The sequence below is a fragment of the Anneissia japonica genome, unplaced genomic scaffold (genome assembly GCF_011630105.1).
Source record: "Anneissia japonica isolate Jap-2015-1 unplaced genomic scaffold, ASM1163010v1 scaffold287726_len2788222_cov184, whole genome shotgun sequence".
In the NCBI taxonomy this organism is placed as follows: Eukaryota; Metazoa; Echinodermata; class Crinoidea; order Comatulida; family Comatulidae; genus Anneissia; species Anneissia japonica.
Window position 1 is genome coordinate 2,499,377 of NW_022705125.1, and position 17,804 is coordinate 2,517,180.

Sequence of the window (17,804 nt, forward strand, 5' to 3'; positions counted from 1 at the left end):
GCTTATTGCCTGTTCATGTTGGTGGGTCGATAACACAGCGATAACTAACCAGGCTAGGCGGCCTACGCGAGAAAAGGCGTTTTCGTCATGAAAAGGTAGCAAACATGCTTTTCTTATAAATTGGTAAGTGACAATCACATCATTTTCTACTCTAGGCTTAATTTTATCAGACATGCACTTAAGTGACTTTGTAAGGCGACATCTTTTTACATCGTTTTGGTTACTTGGCAAGCATCAGAGTCATACGTGGTGATAATTATCGATGGGCAGGGCAGCAAGAATACCGGACCGGGGCAACAATATTGAAGCCAGTGGACCTAGGGGCCTAAGCCCTAAGCCTGAATATTATTCAACAAATGTCCTTGATTGAACCTATAAAAGCCAGCCTAAGCTAGGCCTATTTATGTTGGTTGCTGTTTTTTGTACCTGGCCTATCCATTTGGTTATTTAGTATTGTGAATGGAAGAGCAGTGAGTGGTGGATCCAAAAATTTGCAGACTGAGGAAAGTCCAACAAGGTCACTAAATCATAGGAAGAGGTGGTGCTTTTTAGTCTACCTAGCCTAGGGTGGCCCAACAAATTTGCCTTTTTTTTAGATGACACTATTATAGATTGACATTAACAATAGCATTGTCTGACAACTTTTTTATGACGTTGGGCGACAGAGATCCATGTTGTCCCCTGTTTTCCCCCTAACCCCTTGCTTGCGCCGCAACAGTTGAACAAGACTACATTTCAATTGCTTACATGATAAACAAGGCTGCTAGAAAATAATGGAACCAAAAACAGAATTAATAATATTGTAATCATGGGCTTGGTCTACTCTAGTCTAAGACTAAGCCTACAGTACAAGAAGAGAATTTCACCACATGCTTCTGGGAAAGAATATTTTTTTCAGGAGTTACTCTGTCAAAAACCTTGCAATCTGCTTTGAGTAGGCCTATTATATCAGCCACCTATTTTGAGACCTTTAAAAATTTCATGGCAATGCAGAAATACATTAATAGATTTTCTTCACATAATCCACATACTGTTAAGGGCACATTTGCGATGTCAGCTGGGGCCCAGGGGGACCATGACCCTCTGTTGGACAACACTGCATATTCTTAAACTTTACTCCAACCATGGTGGGACTGAGATGTGTCCCACCCTCCTGCTCATTGGGGATATTCGCCCCTTAGTCAGGAATCTTAGGAGCCGCCACTGATAGGGTGGGTCTGTTCTTGCTCAGTCTAAAGTACTTTTTGCCTTCTCTTCTTATGATACTTCCTGAGGGGAATGAGTATTTTTGGTGTATTAAGTTCATCATACACTACCCTCTTACTAAACCTGAGCATGTTCCACATTAAGTGTATCGTTTACTATAGTTTGTGTAGTATTCAAACACTAGTAATTGGCGACCCTTATTCAAGCAGATATTCTGTAGAAATTCAATTCAAAATATTCCCTATTTTTAGGTTTCCTGCTGCTGCATGGAAGGATAACTAAATAACAGTTAGATGATAATGAGATTATATTAAAATTTTGAAGTTAGTCCAAAAATTATTACTTGTTTTCTCCTCAAAATTTAGAAACATGTCAACTGATATTGTTATCAAGAAAAAAAAAGCAGTAAAGTATAAAATCAGAGTAAAAAACAAGTTCCAGAACAAATTGTTTCGTGTACACCTTCTATAAATTGTATTAATCTGTATAGGGGAGTTGTTTATATGGGCTTATGTATGCCCACTCAGCAACCCTTGCTTGCTTTTTTTTTTTTTTTTTTATTTACTTGATTGAATTGTGTATGTAATCCATGTTGCCAGTGAAATAAATTTGATTTGACTTGATTTTGGGCTGATCCTTTTTGTTGTTGCCTGAGCCTATCTGATCCAAAGTCATAAAAATATGTTTTTTCTTATCAAGCAGGCAATTGAAATACCGGTACTTGTATGATGTTTCAAAAGACAATGTTTAAAACTTCAATGATTAAATGTGATAATTTTTTAGCTATAGATTTTTGCTCTTTTGTTAACTTTAAATACCAACCTTAGTAGTGGGTTTGTGATTATTTACAATGAACCCGAGAATTAAGCTTATGCTGGTAGGAAAAAAGCTCACCCTGCTTTTCAAATACTGTATGTGCTTGACAACAAAACAATTTTTTGGCCTTGTAAATTTTAAGCCTAATCCTTATTAGTATTCATATTTGCATTTTGTTTAGTTGTTGAGTATGGTAATTCTTAAATATTTGATTTGAACCCATTAATATCCTCTTCAACATTGGGACCTTACCTCCAAAATCATAAGAAGAATTATAACTACCTAATGGCATAACATCCTACAGACTTATGCTTTACATATTAATATCAATTAGTGTACTATTAATATAAACTTCCAAACATTTTATTTGTTGTATAAACTCACACTCAGATCTCAGCCTCTGACATTCTGTGTCCATTTATATTGGGTGTCAGGTTAAAATATAATTTATTGACATTGCTAAGTAGGTATTAAAGTTTCGGTACAGATGATAGCAAGCTTTGAACAGCTATATATGAGCCCCTGTCAGGCTGTTCATTAACCATAATTTCCAAGCTGTTATTGAACGGCTAAAATGTGTTTTTTTTTGATAGGTTGAATCTAAACATTCTGCTTTTTTAGTGACATTGTATCATGTATATTTTAGGTTGTATTCTTGAAAGAGATAGTCAATACTGCCTGTGAAGAAGAATTTGAATTCCTTTTCCTTACCTGTTTAATTTTTTGGAGCATGATTTTAGTTAACTAATAATAGTTAATACAGGATGAATAAGTGCAAGACTGTTTTTATACCTTGTTTCACAAAGTTGTAGTAAAAAAAAAATGTTACATTTTAATTTGGCCTGCTGGAAATTTTAGAAAGTAGAGTATAAAAAAAAGTTTTTACCAGGGTTCGAAATGACGCTGGTCCGCCAGCCAATGACTAGTAAAATGCATGGCGGACCTGTTAATTATCCCAATAACAAGTCCGCGTGACCAGTTAAAATGTCAATAAAAGTCTGACGAAATACCTAAAGCTTTACTCATTCACCTCTTAACGATGTCTTCACAAAATATTTCACACAGATAATGTCAACAAGATCGCTATTTTCTGTTTATTGTCATGTTATGTCCGCTACGAACAGCCTTGGGCTCAGTCATTCAAGGCGAACCGATGAACAACACACACTAGCTAGACCATGGAGGAATCCATGGCTAGACGTACAGAGGGAAATCACCTTCTCCGCATGTTATAGCGACAAGGAGAAGTTGATTTCCGTCTGTGTTAACACTGTGAAGTTAAAACATCCATGTCATGTATCCATCCCACAATGCAATGTGGAACAAAAAGTTAATAAACAGCGCAACGATTTCCAGACGAAATAACGCAATAATCACACCCTGTGAATGAACCGTTCGTACAGTCCCAATAGCATTGCCATGGAGATTATCTATTCATTAAAACGACACACCAGTAAAATGTTAGATAAAGTGAAAGTTATGCCTTCCATTGTTTTAATAATGTCCATTATCGCCATATGAATACTTAAAAATTAAGTTAAGTTAACTTTTCGTAGGCTAGTCATTCAGAATTCACTGGCCTATGCTAAGCCTATTTTTAGCGTCCAAGCTAGGCCCTAACTGGCCTGCCTTATTCGGAAAGGATTCAATAGAAATGTTCCACAAACCGATCTTTCCGGAAGACCGAACATCGTAGCGAACATCTGTGAGAGTGCACTGTACATACAAATAGATTCCTGTATTTACATTTCGCGGCATAATTTCATACAGGGACAACATAACGATTTTTCTGTATCTGTCGGTGTTACTTCATCGGTGAGGGGAAGCATGATAGCATGTCAAAAATATGGTATTTGGGTCTTCCGAAGTTGTGCAAGATAGTGGCTAGTAAGAGGGATTGAGGACCAGTAAAAATATTAATTTAATGGTCCACTTGGCTAGTTAAAAAAACTGTCATGATACCTGTACCTTATGATAAAAATGCTCCTTTGAGATACATAATACATTTGTTTAATACAATGCCGCTTATTTAAGACAACACGATAGTATTTTGAGCAAGGACTTGAGGACACTGTCAACAATCGATCGCCCAAAATCGCATAAGATGTTATTTTTGGGTGTCTAAAAAAAACCAAAAATACAAAACAAGAATTTCCCCAAATGCTGTGAACTTAACATTCTAGAATAAGCATCCATTTCAGAGTCAATTAGAAACTATGGTGATTAGTGCACACATGCATACTATTGATACTTTACCATTAATATACAGTACCTGTCTCTGATTTAGTACATTATTGGCAGATTAGCAAATTGCTATAACCTCAGAGCAACTACTGTAGCCAGAATGAGCAAAATGCTGACATTGCAGTGCATTAAAGGGTGTTCACATATGTTTATAGATCAGAACGCAACAGAAGTTTGCATTTATTCAAATGGCAAGATACTATACTACTGCAAAAAATCCATGGTCACCATACTGGGTAGCTAAGATACGAAGAGACCTGTAGTTTCAGTACTGCAGTCCACCCTGTGAGCGCTTTGAGACTCTAGTGTAGGGTGCTACTGTATATAAATCAATATGAATTAAAATTATTATTTATTATGAAGAAGCAGTTTTGAAAACATTTTAAAAATTTTTATCAGTGTACCTTGGAACATATAAATACAGTTTGTGTAATTATTAAACTACTGATAATATAATATGATTTCCAAATTAGCAAAAGAAAATGGAATTTAATCCTTCCATGAATTGGTAGCACAAGTGGGCAAAGTGTAGCCTGTAAGCACATTTGGCTCAACGACAATTATGTTGTGGTTTGCAAAAATAAATTATGGGAATACATTCTAGTTAGGTAGAATATGCTGTTTTATGCTGTTAAAATTAAAATTCTTCCAAGATTGAGAGCCAACTTCATATTTAAAGGCTTATATATAAAACCCCCGAGTTTGAGAAGATTTTTTGATGATTTTTGTATTGTTTGAGAATTTATTTAAACTTAACTATGTTATTTCTATTCATTTTATTGGTTTTTATTGTATTGCTTTTTCATTTTTTAAATTTTTTTCGTTTATACACGTATTATATAAATCGTAATAGGTACATCCTGCAAAGGCTCCACAACTGAAGGGCAAAGATGTGTATAAGAGACAGCCATACTGGGTAGCTAAGATACGAAGAGACCTGTAGTTTCAGTACTGCAGTCCACCCTGTGAGCGCTTTGAGACTCTAGTGTAGGGTGCTACTGTATATAAATCAATATGAATTAAAATTATTATTTATTATGAAGAAGCAGTTTTGAAAACATTAAAAAAATTTTTATCAGTGTACCTTGGAACATATAAATACAGTTTGTGTAATTATTAAACTACTGATAATATAATATGATTTCCAAATTAGCAAAAGAAAATGGAATTTAATCCTTCCATGAATTGGTAGCACAAGTGGGCAAAGTGTAGCCTGTAAGCACATTTGGCTCAACGACAATTATGTTGTGGTTTGCAAAAATAAATTATGGGAATACATTCTAGTTAGGTAGAATATGCTGTTTTATGCTGTTAAAATTAAAATTCTTCCAAGATTGAGAGCCAACTTCATATTTAAAGGCTTATATATAAAACCCCCGAGTTTGAGAAGATTTTTTGATGATTTTTGTATTTCCCCATATTTAAAATTGCTTATATTCATACTGACATTGTTTTTCCATCGTAATTTGCTATTTTAAGCCTGGTCTTATATGCAAGTATATATGGTACTAATTCTTGCACCTTACTTTTTTCCTAAGTGTCCCACGTCATGAAGTCAACAAGGCTCTGCCTAGTCTTCAATGTCAACAAGGTTTGTGAGATTAAATACAGTATACAGAGGATGTACAGTAGAAAAACAGTGTATGAAGCATAATGGAAACATCAAATTTTCACCATGAAATGTCTAAGTTTGTGTGCAGCCTTCAGTGTTATCCAAAAATCACCCCCCTCCCCGCACCCCGGTAATATAATGTCAGGCTATCAGAATGTAACTTTAATATTTCATTTAAATAGTTGTTTTCATGCATTCTTTGATCCACACTGCAAAGGCTTAACTGTACATTAGGTCATGTCACGTTTGTCCATTAAAGCAAAACAATGTTTGACTGCTAAGAACTATGTCGGATGATGCAATAAATGTTCGTTATGGAGTGCTTGGATATGAATATTCATGAGATTTCAAAGGATTTGCCAAATATAGATTAGCATGTTAATTGTTCCTTAGTATACAAATATATGAAACTACGTTCAGTAAATCTTAATGTCTTTTTTTAGCAAGTACCGATAATCAAAATTTATGTGAGAGTGTTTGTGTTATCTGATGAGTTTGCTAACTATTGGTCATAGTCCTGAAGTAAAATCGCTTTTGAGGCTCTAGGGAAGAAATTTTATGTATGTGTATGACGTCCCAAAATTGTGCTTTTAGACCACAATATAGGGATTGGCAATCATAGTAACTTGTTTAGATCAGCTTTAATATGTAAAGTCTGATAACCTCTGTAATGTCAGACGATGATTGTTCGACAGAGGCTTGCCTTCTGTTACCCCGCTGACGCTACCACTTCCAAGTGCCCCTAGAGATATCTGTTGCTTATTTAAAGTATCCTCCTCCTTAAGGAATAGTGGTATTCATGGGCCGCAATCTACACAGACAACTACATTGTGATCTAAGAGCTGCTTTTACTCTAAGAAAATCTTTGTTAGAATGCAAGGCATTATTTGCTCTTCTGATGTTTGTAAAGAATATCAAAGTATTGTATAGTGGCACCAGTAGTCATGAAATTACACATCAATCTTAGTAGATCTACTGGTCAGTTAAATGTAGAAATAGGACAGTGTAAAGTTTAGATACAGCCATACAAGTTTATATCCTTTTATGTAAGCAGTGCCATTCCTGATCGTAATAAATCGGCTAAATACGTTTTTCTGTGTATGGTACATTAAGTATTTATGTTTGAAAATGGCCGATGCAGAAGAATCTGTGCATTTCTAGCTAATGATGCTTGATAAAATAGGTGAGGGCAAGAACTATTTGTTCAATAGTGTACAATATGCAGACAGAAAAGAGTACAGGACAGTATGGCTTTTAATAGGGAGAATATCTTCAAATTATCTCTCACTTTCCTTGGTTTTGTTGCCTTTTGTTTTCTGTCTTCAGGGTGGCCGAAAAATTGGTACAATTTTGTTAATCTTTTCTTTTTTTTCATCCTTGATTTTCTTTTTACAATATGTAAATTATGTTAGTTTTCCGATTCATTTTATAAATTGGTTTGTTTTTTTTTACTTATTTTCTAATAATAACTATTTTCCTTTGCTTTATTAATTAAATTTATATTCAATATTCATTACTGTTTGAGAATTTATTTAAACTTAACTATGTTATTTCTATTCATTTTATTGGTTTTTATTGTATTGCTTTTTCATTTTTTAAATTTTTTTCGTTTATACACGTATTATATAAATCGTAATAGGTACATCCTGCAAAGGCTCCACAACTGAAGGGCAACAAGGGCTGTATGAAGCAGTACCCCATACCAGGGTATCCCTCTACTCATACTATTTCATTTCCATTGTTTCATTGTATTGAGGGTCCCGATTAATCAGCTCCGGCCCGATGGACTACAGTACTCTCACAAAATATTGTTGAAAAAAAGAAAAAAATGTATAAATACATTTTCCATTTCTCTTCTCTTTTTTATAAAAAGGTTACAAAAAGTCTCCTTTATTAATACGCTAATGATCTGAAATAAAAAAAAGACCAGTGTAACCATGGCTACGACGGGCAGAACATCAGGGTTGAAGCCGCCATCACGTATAGCAAAACCGAAAACAACCGGGTTAGGAAAACCCGCAGCGCAGATTAAAGTAGATGGTGAGTTTTCATTTTCTAATATGTTGTGGGTTATTAACAACATGTCATAAATTATTTTCAAAATTTATGAGGTTTGTAACCCTTTTTATATACAGATTCATAAAGGTCAGATGTGAGAGTGCAACATAAGACAAGACTATTGTATTGAAGATATTAACTTTCATTATTATACAATATTGTACTTTATGTTAAACTCTATTTTTGAACCAGAAGAATGTTTTCTATTTTCATAGAATTATTTTTATATGTGTCTGTACACAAGCAACCTTAAAATTTATTGCAGTAAAGTGTTGAAAATATGTTGATATTAGGCTGGTATAGCTTGGTTTGGCAGTCGCGAGCAATGTGGGATATGTGTTGGATAGACAGGGTGTGTTTGGTTACCCCTTGGGTATTTTTTGAAAATGTTGTGGAATAATTTGCATTCTAGACTGTTGGTGGTTAGGGTGTCTTGTTAGTCTTGGTATTTTGAAAGTATTCATTTAGAATTTTATTTTTAACTTTTAACTTCCTTATGAAAAAGACCCTTCGCCATAGTTTCATTAGGGTGCTTTTAAATGCACGACGACGGTAGGACGTAGAACGTAATGACATCACTAAAAGTCATCCGTGCATGCGAGAAAATTTTACCATTGTCATCATCAATATTATCTTCACCATCATTATCATCATCATCATCATTTTCATTATTATCATCATCATCATCATTATCATGATCCTCATCATCATCATCATTATCATCATCATTGTCATCCATCAACCATTCATCATCTGCAGTACCATCATCAAAGTCACCACTACCACTACCTCTACCACCATCATTACCACTGGTCACCTTTGCTGCTTATCATCATCCATGATCATCAAGATCATTACTATAATCAACATTATCGTGATCACCATTATCATCACCAAAGCATCCTCATCGTTATCACTGTTATAATTGTTACAAACATCATGTAACACCAAGGTGTCACAGCTCATTATAACTACTACTTTATTATTAATATTATTAAATTATAAGAACTGATTTGATATTTATTAATGGCTTTCAGCAAATCTATTCAACCTAGATACTTTGTCGAAGCAAAGCCATTTTTCAAACTCTACAATGTGCTACTGCCAACATTTAAGTTCAGTCTCATGCCTCTATGTCAATGAGAAATAACCCAACACTAATTTCTGCCACAGGCACCATGCCCAACAATCCTTTTGCGTATGTTCATGTAACATAAGAAGCATTTATACTTGCTTATTAGCAAGACTTGTACAGTTTTTTCTCCATTGATTCCTGGCTATACCAGAGCAATGCATTTCTCTAACATACACTACTTTGTAATCATAAAACAGAAATGCTCCAGGCCCAATATGACAATGCCCTCCAATACTGGAAGTATAGACAACTGCTTCATAGCTGCACTGAGTCACTAGAACCTACCTTTCATCAGCTAGGCATAGTAATTATGAACTAATGAGCAATTTTATAACGATTAATTAGTGTCCCCAGGGAGGGTATTGTTTTTGCCCTACATTTAATATCCATGCTGAATTCATAATTGTTGTATGCTAGTCATGCCTTTTAATGTAGTGATGGATAGTTGAACTTAAAAATCGCATTACGAAGTATAAAACAAAAGGACAGTACCGTAACTCCAAAAAGAGAGAGACATTTTTAGATTCAACGTTTTGGTCTATTTAATCATTATTAAGAATACTGATGAGAAAATCTCACCCATCCATATATATTTACAATATCTTACAGAAGTATATTCAGAAAGTAAATAAAAACCAACCAATCCTATTTAACAAAATTAAAATGAGGAAATTAAAAAATAAGGTGCGTCTTGATGTTTTCATGAATAACAATGAATAAACAACAATTGTATCTGAATTGAAAAATCTCAAGAAAGGAAATAAACAATAGGATACGCCAGTGAAAAGATAGTATAATACATAATCAAAGTATCGAAATGCACGTCATTAGTCACGTTCACATGTCTCCATTGATCGCGAGCAGCTCAGGCGCTAGGTCTTGAGCGAGATTGTGTTAGATAAAAAAAAAAGGTCAAACTCGTTCGCTGCTGCTTTCGAGGCGACCGGAAATAAATTTATGTCACAGCCCCAATTAGTTAGACATGCTAGGCCTGCGATTTCTGATCCTAGGCCTGGGTGGAGGGGGCATCGACTATCCTCCAATGGCCCCTACCTTATATTTTTGGGCGATCACCGATGTTCCCAATTCTGTAGCCCAAGATCCCGATTCACCTCTTCTAAGTAAGTTTGTACCGTTTTCTTAGTTTAGATCCTGCATCCTTGTTTGGATTTGCCAATTTGGCCTGACACACGAAAATATAGCTTTTCTCGTGTATTTTTGTCTTTTTCTTTGACTTCTTGTCTTCGACTAACATTCTAATCTCGGGTTCTGCCCAAATCTCTATCAAGTCACTAATTTCCTACTCGGTCCAATAGGCCCGAGGGCCAGATCCAGTTGAAGTTGACATGGAGGGAGGGATATTTAAATGAAAAGTAACGTACAACAGCCAATACTGCAACGATTGTGAAAATAGCGTTCTTAACTGCGAATATTCGCACAAATAAGCTAACTACTTTGACCCCGGAGAGATCTTTTATCTGATTGGCTTTCACACAAAAGAGGTCACAGCTCACTGGCGACCCACTTGCAAGCGGCTGTTCACATGGATCGAGAGCGAGCTGCACCGAGAGTCGACCAAGAGCGGCTTGTCGTGGGTCACCCACAACAAAAACCGCTCTTGAGCGATTGTTCACATGAAGTCCCGGCTCGGGAGCCGATCATCTGCTCGCGAGCAACCTAAGACATGTGAACCTGGTAATTGTGTAGGGATTCAATATTTCGACATCAATTATGTCACCAGTTAAATACTTACTCAGTAGAAAATCTAATATAAGAAGTAAATGTGATATAAATTAAAAGTTCAGAATTACAGTAATTGTAAATCATGAAAGCTCGTTAGATGCTCTCAACACAGTGTTTAGTACATGCTTGAAATGCGGCACCTATGGCCAAAGCCTCCAATGTCCATAAATAAAATTTGTGACCAGTGTAGTGAGCCATACATGATGTATTATCAAATATTAAAGTTTGCTTGAGTGATGAAATATTTACATTTTGCAGGAAATTATTGTTGATTTCAATACCTCACATTGTTGTACAGTATCTGAAAGGTCCACTGATTAATCTCAGATAAGATAATATAAACTCCACGTATCGAAATGCACACCATCGTGTCGGGATTCAATATTTCAACATTAATTATGTCATCATCATGAATGTTATCATTCCTGATGATGACATAATTAATGTTGAAATATTGAATCCTGACACGATGGCGCGCATTTCGATACTTGGAGTATGTATTATACTATGTTGTTGTACAGTATGTGCTTGTGAATACTGCTTTCTGATTTGAGAGCATGCTTATTTACTCTTTTCTTAAGGCATCTATCTGTCTTTCCTATGCAACTGTCATTGTAGCCAGGGCATTCAAATTTATAGATCAAATAGCTATGGTATTCTTGTGTGTAAGGTCCTTATTGGTAGATGTAAAATAAGAGACCTGCTTGGTTTGCCACAGAGTAATACGCTTAACATCAACACTTCCAAGCTTTATAAGATACTTATAGATTTGGTGTGAGTAAAAACAATTTTTAGTGTTGCTTATTAATTTAATTTAATTTATATAGTGTGGTTTTATTATAGTATCATCCATTTTCAATAATAATATTAATTCTTTTGTTGTTTGCTTAACGTTTGTTTTTAATGCCTAACATTAAAAAATAGTATTAATGATGTGAATAGTTTTGATTATTTTAAAATTAATGTTGAAGTTAATGAAAATCCATGTAAAAAAGCAGGTGTTAGAATTGTACGTAATCAACATAACTTTATACAAATTGAGTATTTTTTTAAGATGGCTCTTCACTTGGAAGGTTCAGTGTATTCATCTGAAATAAACATGGTGACATTATCTGAAAGAAACTTTTGTTTTTTAGGATTAGACTTCTTAACCCACCATCCAACTCTTAATTTTAATATTACTAATGATTCTTCCCATCTACAATGAAAAAGGTATAAAATACATCAGTGTTTTTCATATTATAATATGTGTGATGATTAGGTGGCTATAAGTACCTGCAGGTATTAAAATACGATGTCACTTAATGCGGTGTCAGTATGTTTTGCAAAAAATCTCATGTTAAAATCTGGAAGTTAAGGAGTCAAACTTAATGGACCATTCCACTAAAGGCCTGCCTCTTAGATATTGTTGGTAAGGTTTGGGGCAAGCAGGTAACATTAACGTTGTCCTGATGGGTCAGTGATTAAATTTGATTGACACTACAGAAGGTCCATTAGCCAAACAGCCAATATTGGACTATAAACAAATGGTACAAAGGTAGCATAATAAATAAAAAATTGTAACTTGTTTTCACCAATAGAGGGCACTACAGTACATGAATAAAACATCACTCATAAACAACAGTGGTTTTGTGACGTTTTTTTTGTAGTTTGTCTGTTAGTCTGTGTACTGTACTCTATGTTTAGTTCATTTGTACACTACCATTTTGTTTTCAGGACTTTTAGAAACAAAGTTGTTCAGTCTGCACTATAAATGATTTTGTATTGGTGCCACTAAGTTGTGGTGTATTAATATTGAAGGGATTATTATTGTGTATTTCTTGAATACTTGCGTGTACTGTACCAGATAACGATTTAGCTTTCCTCATCATATTTTGTTTGATAATTACAATTATGTAATACACATAATATGAAAGCAAAATTAGCTGTGCAAAATGAAATAGAAAGTCAACATCTAATTATAATACATCAAAAGATAATAATAATGAAAACTGAAAATGGAGACAGGCATATACGTATGTTTTAAAATAATAAAAGGGTCAGCTGATCTTTAAATGTAAATAATAAGACCTAAATTATAATATTGGAAGAATTGTACCAAGGACCGTGGTTTTTTAAGACAGGCACCTCTTTAAAAGGCTACTGTTGCCCTATACAATTTTTTAGCATATTAAATTGTTTGCAGTTTTTTGATATTTCATTTATTTATCATTAAAATATGTATATTAGATAAATAATTCAATAATTCAGAATTTTAAAATAGTTGAAGGACACTAAAGTAAAGTAATTTGTATACAGGTGTAGCTCACAAAATTTCACCTATCCTGATGAATAGTTATGAATCTAAGCAATTTCACAAAATAAAATTCTTATTCTAAGGTGAAATAAGATTAATTAAAAAAAAACCAGTCAACTATAATTAAACTGAAATATTGATCAAAAGCTGCAAGCAAGGGTGCCGGAAAACTGTTGAAATGAAATGACCCAGATTTTAAGAAAGATTATTTTGCAGAAATTCTATACCATACCTATACAATTTTGTAAAGATTATGTTATAACGCCATAAAACAAGTGTTAATTACAATCTCCTATTAAAAAATTATAAGGAATTTGTTGGAGCTTTATTTTGACTATAATGATAATGGGATGATGGTGAATTTGCTATAATTATAAGTGTGTCATTTCACACCTCATTGGGGCTGGATGGGTGTTAACTTACAACTGTTCCCCCCCCAAAAAAGATCTGCGCCTATGGCTGATTTTTAAAGTCGACTGAGAGTATTTAGTGGGTATTAAACAAAATTGGGTCACTTGGTCATAAATATATTGTTAGTCATTTACCCCACCAACTTCTGAAGAGATGCTCAAAAGCAATCCTTTTTGCATTGTGTCAATTCATAATGAGTTTTGAATTTTAAAATATCATTATAAACTTTAATTCATTTAAATTCCGCCTTTGTGCAAGTAATTAATCCTCAATAATTTTGAAGAAATAACGGATCTGAAAATGATAATAAATCACCACCTCATCATTCTTTGAAATTTGCAACCCACACTGCAAGTATTTTTTTTTTCATTATCAAAAATAAAATTTTATGAACATCCATTAAATGATGACTCTCATATCTTCAATGAGAAACTTGTTGATTGTTTAGTTTAGCTTTGCATGTCTGTCAATTAAGCCCTCTTTTGATTGGCCGAAAGATATGACACACCTGCTGGTGTTTAAGAGGCTGCAGCAGATTACAGGCAGGAAACCATAGTAGTAGTACTAAACTAAAGGCCAACAAGTGTCAGTGTACACATTAAGATCCAGGGAGCAAAGGCAATCACACTAAACCAACATGCTTCTCAGGCAGTCTTCAGTGAATTCATTCCGAAAAGAACGACATGTGAGAGGTAAAATTAAGGATATTTTATAGAATTCATTATCTTTTCCCGATTTGTTATTATTATGGATAACAGTTAAAATATTATATTAACAGAAATACTAACATGATAAAATTTGACCATTTTAATCCATTAAAGCTCAGAAAATAACAATTAATAATTCAATGAATAAATCAGTATGATTTTTAATGAATGATTTTTGCAAGATAGGATTATTTATATATACTTATGTTATAAGTATTTATTGTTGTTGCTGTTATTAAATTTATGTTTATTATCTTCTATACTAGGTAAAATTTGACCATTATAATCCACTAAAGCTCAGTAGTAAAGGACAATAAATAAATAAGTAAATAAGTAGATAAGTAAATAAGTAAGTAAATAAATAAATAATAAATTATATTAGAAGATTGATGTAACTAACCATGTTACAAATAATACAATGATTTTTTTTAATTCAAAGCTTACTTTATTGATTGGTAATATATTTTGCATTGTATCCTGGACTTTACAGCTTTGTTTTTTTTTTAGAAACACTCTACACCATTATTTGACCTTGCTATATTGTGTAGTGCTCTATAGTTGCATACAAATTACCATGTCCTTGTGTCATGGCATTGGGACCATAACAATTGTGTTGTAGAAATATTAAAATATTACTAATACAATCAGTAATATAATAATTATACATTTTATAATATTGTACTAATTCAATTTTATACTTTTTAATTGAATTTTAGTGATTTTATAGACAATAATTTGAGATTTTGTTTAACTAGTGTGATGTTCCACAATAATTAATTATTTAAAATAAATATAATCTTAGTCTAACAATTATGTAAATATAATCTTAATATATTAATAGTAAGTAAATAAATATATAAAAATAAACAGTATTCCTTATGCATGATGCTTGTGCAAGTTTATTAATATTATTTTTAGAATTAAAAAAATATATATTATAAAAATTAAGAAATTTTAAAATGTAGCATAATACATGTATAAGAAAAAATTGATATTTAGAAAAACATATTGAATGACTAAGTTGATATTGGAGTTGACATCTCAAGTAACACTACAGGTCAATGCCATGTATCCCATGAGTCATCAAGAACAAACTGATATAATATTGAATTATGTTTTTAATATCCATTGATATAAATATATATTTAGGAAAGGTGAGTAGAATGCCCTAGTCTAAATGGTTTCTGGATAGTATTTAAAAGGTGTGATGCCAGATTCATAGTAGACAGAATGTTGAATGAGATGTGTGCTAATTGTTACGCAGACTTTCCAAGATATTTATACTAAAATCTTGGTCATTACTGTATCACACAAATGAATTCAAGTGTTGCTGAAAGACTAGAATTGATACGTACTGTAGATATAGCCCCAGTCAAGCAAGATATATACAACTCGTGTGCATAGGTCCATGCCAAAAATCTTTGGAGTGTTAAGGCCTCTGCGGTGTTTGTTTTCTTACATGAGACACATGCCAGGGATGCGCCTTCACACGAACGTGATGTAGTTAAGAATGCTAAACTTTTCCTGGCACTGTAAATTTTGACAATAACAATTAGTAATAATATGAATTACTGGTAGTATTTTAAATGATAATGCACTCAAAGTCACCGTGCACTTAACAAGTGAAAAAGGCTACAAAATTTCATATGAAATAGTCTTTAGGTAAAACTAGTATGTTGGAAAACTTGAGGTGGTTGATGCAAAAACAAGTCGCAGCTATTTTACTGTTATCTTCAATATTCCCCCTCTTTCGAAAAAGCTAAATCTATACCGAGGCTTGAGTACTTCAGTCCGATCAAGCCAACCTTTGCACATGTTTTCATTAGTACTATAACTTGCGTTGCCTATTTTACATACATGCGCCTTTTTCAAATTGTTCTTAGTGAAATTCATCTAGTGTAAATGTTTTTTGAATTTACATTAATAAGAAATCAATGTGCAGTATGTATGAATGGTAGCAGTTAAGACAGTATTAAATGGGAAAATAATTATCATAAAATAAAACAAATATTGAACTATAATATAGGACATAATACTAAAGGAATTTATGAAATCATTTATATAGAAGCACTGTTTATACCAGGTAGGACTACACTAATATAATTTAATAATTTACTGTATGAATGAAAGTGTTAATGGAAATTTACATTTGGGTATCAAGAAGGAGGTCGTTCTACAAAGTATTACCTCTAAATGACAGACTGCGTTATTCTGAATGTCGATTCTTTCATCTATTGTAATTTATGTCAGCATTTTAATAATGGTTAGAATCCTTAGCACAAGTTGATAGATGAACCACGTTTCTGTCATGGGCTTCAACACGATTTTATTGCCGTCTGAGTATTCCTTTGCTTGTTACTTGGTTCTTTTATAGTGCTTTTTGATGTTACAAAACATTAGATACAATTATTATTATTATTATTATTATTGCTGTTATTATTTTTATTATTATTATTATTATTATTATTATTATTATTATTATTATTGCTATTATTTTTATTATTTATAATAATAATAATTATTATTATTATTATTATTATTATTATTGTTATTATTATTATTATTCTCTGAATATAATATTGTAGGAAATATTGTTTTTATCAATTTAATTACACCATTTGTAGTTGCACTAAAAGGCATATTTTTGTTATAGTCTTTTACGAGTGGAAAAGTTGAATAAAAAAAATCAATAAATCTGTGGGGTGGCATTGGCAGTCATTTGTTTATGTTATTAGGAAGGGCATATTTTTTTTACCACTTTCCACCTGAGGGTACCCATAGATATAGAATATGGTAATGTACTAATTTGCTAGGTGCAGAATTATGGAAAATTCCCCCAGGGAACTGAATATATATTCCATGTGGATTGAATCTAATAAATGTTATTTATATGTAAAGTGCATAGCAGCACAGTATTCGAAAAGACTGACAAAGTACATTTATATTATACTTTCACTGTTTGTAATTTCCTTACTTTTAATTTTAAAACCATATACCGGTAGTCCAACAGTCAACAGTACAGAGTACTTAGTACTTGTAGGCAACCAAATTTTGTGATGTTTTGATCCTTTTAATCATATTTTCATCACGGTCAAATCATTATGAGCCATTTATGGATGCTACTTCTGTATGTGATGTTGATATCAATGTCACATTTAGGCTTGTAGCATGGGGAAGGGGGGTTACGACGAACCACCCAAAAACTGGAGAAGGTCTGCATTTAAAAATGAAAAATTGATATTCATAGATATATTTACAGTACAATGTTATCCTGAGTATCCGAGATCATACAAGCCAGAAGTATTTCAAGTCGGCATTTCCCTTTCTTGTTGTTTCGTTATTGTATAATGGTTTCCAAAGTGTCCACTTACCACTGAAATAAACCTCCTACAAATTAATTCACGCTATGGACCTGACATTGGTTTGGTTACATAAAGTATAATGATCTAAATAAATGAGAAAAAAACTATTTTTTTAAAATATACATAAAATTTATTTGCTATTTGAAATGGTTATTTGATTGGATCTTAGTTTGCTAAATCTGAGTTTGTAGAAAATATCATTATGTTTCACACA

The 17,804-nt window shown here is 33.0% G+C and overlaps 1 protein-coding gene across 12 annotated transcripts in view; it reads left to right on the forward strand.

Annotated features, from left to right (window-relative positions):
* Positions 1-17,804, forward strand: part of LOC117105268 (CAP-Gly domain-containing linker protein 1-like) — a 71,475-nt gene continuing 53,671 nt past the window's right edge. For 8 of the 12 annotated variants that reach the window (XM_033246367.1, XM_033246363.1, XM_033246368.1 and 5 more), the window contains exons 1-2: positions 1-123; positions 7,752-7,918. In XM_033246367.1, coding sequence (XP_033102258.1) covers positions 7,816-7,918 — 103 coding nt within the window. In that variant the 5' untranslated portion in view covers positions 1-123; positions 7,752-7,815. Of the gene's footprint in view, positions 124-7,751; positions 7,919-14,061; positions 14,214-17,804 lie in introns of those variants that run through there. The other 4 variants (XM_033246364.1, XM_033246373.1, XM_033246372.1 and 1 more) reach the window with 4 other exon arrangements.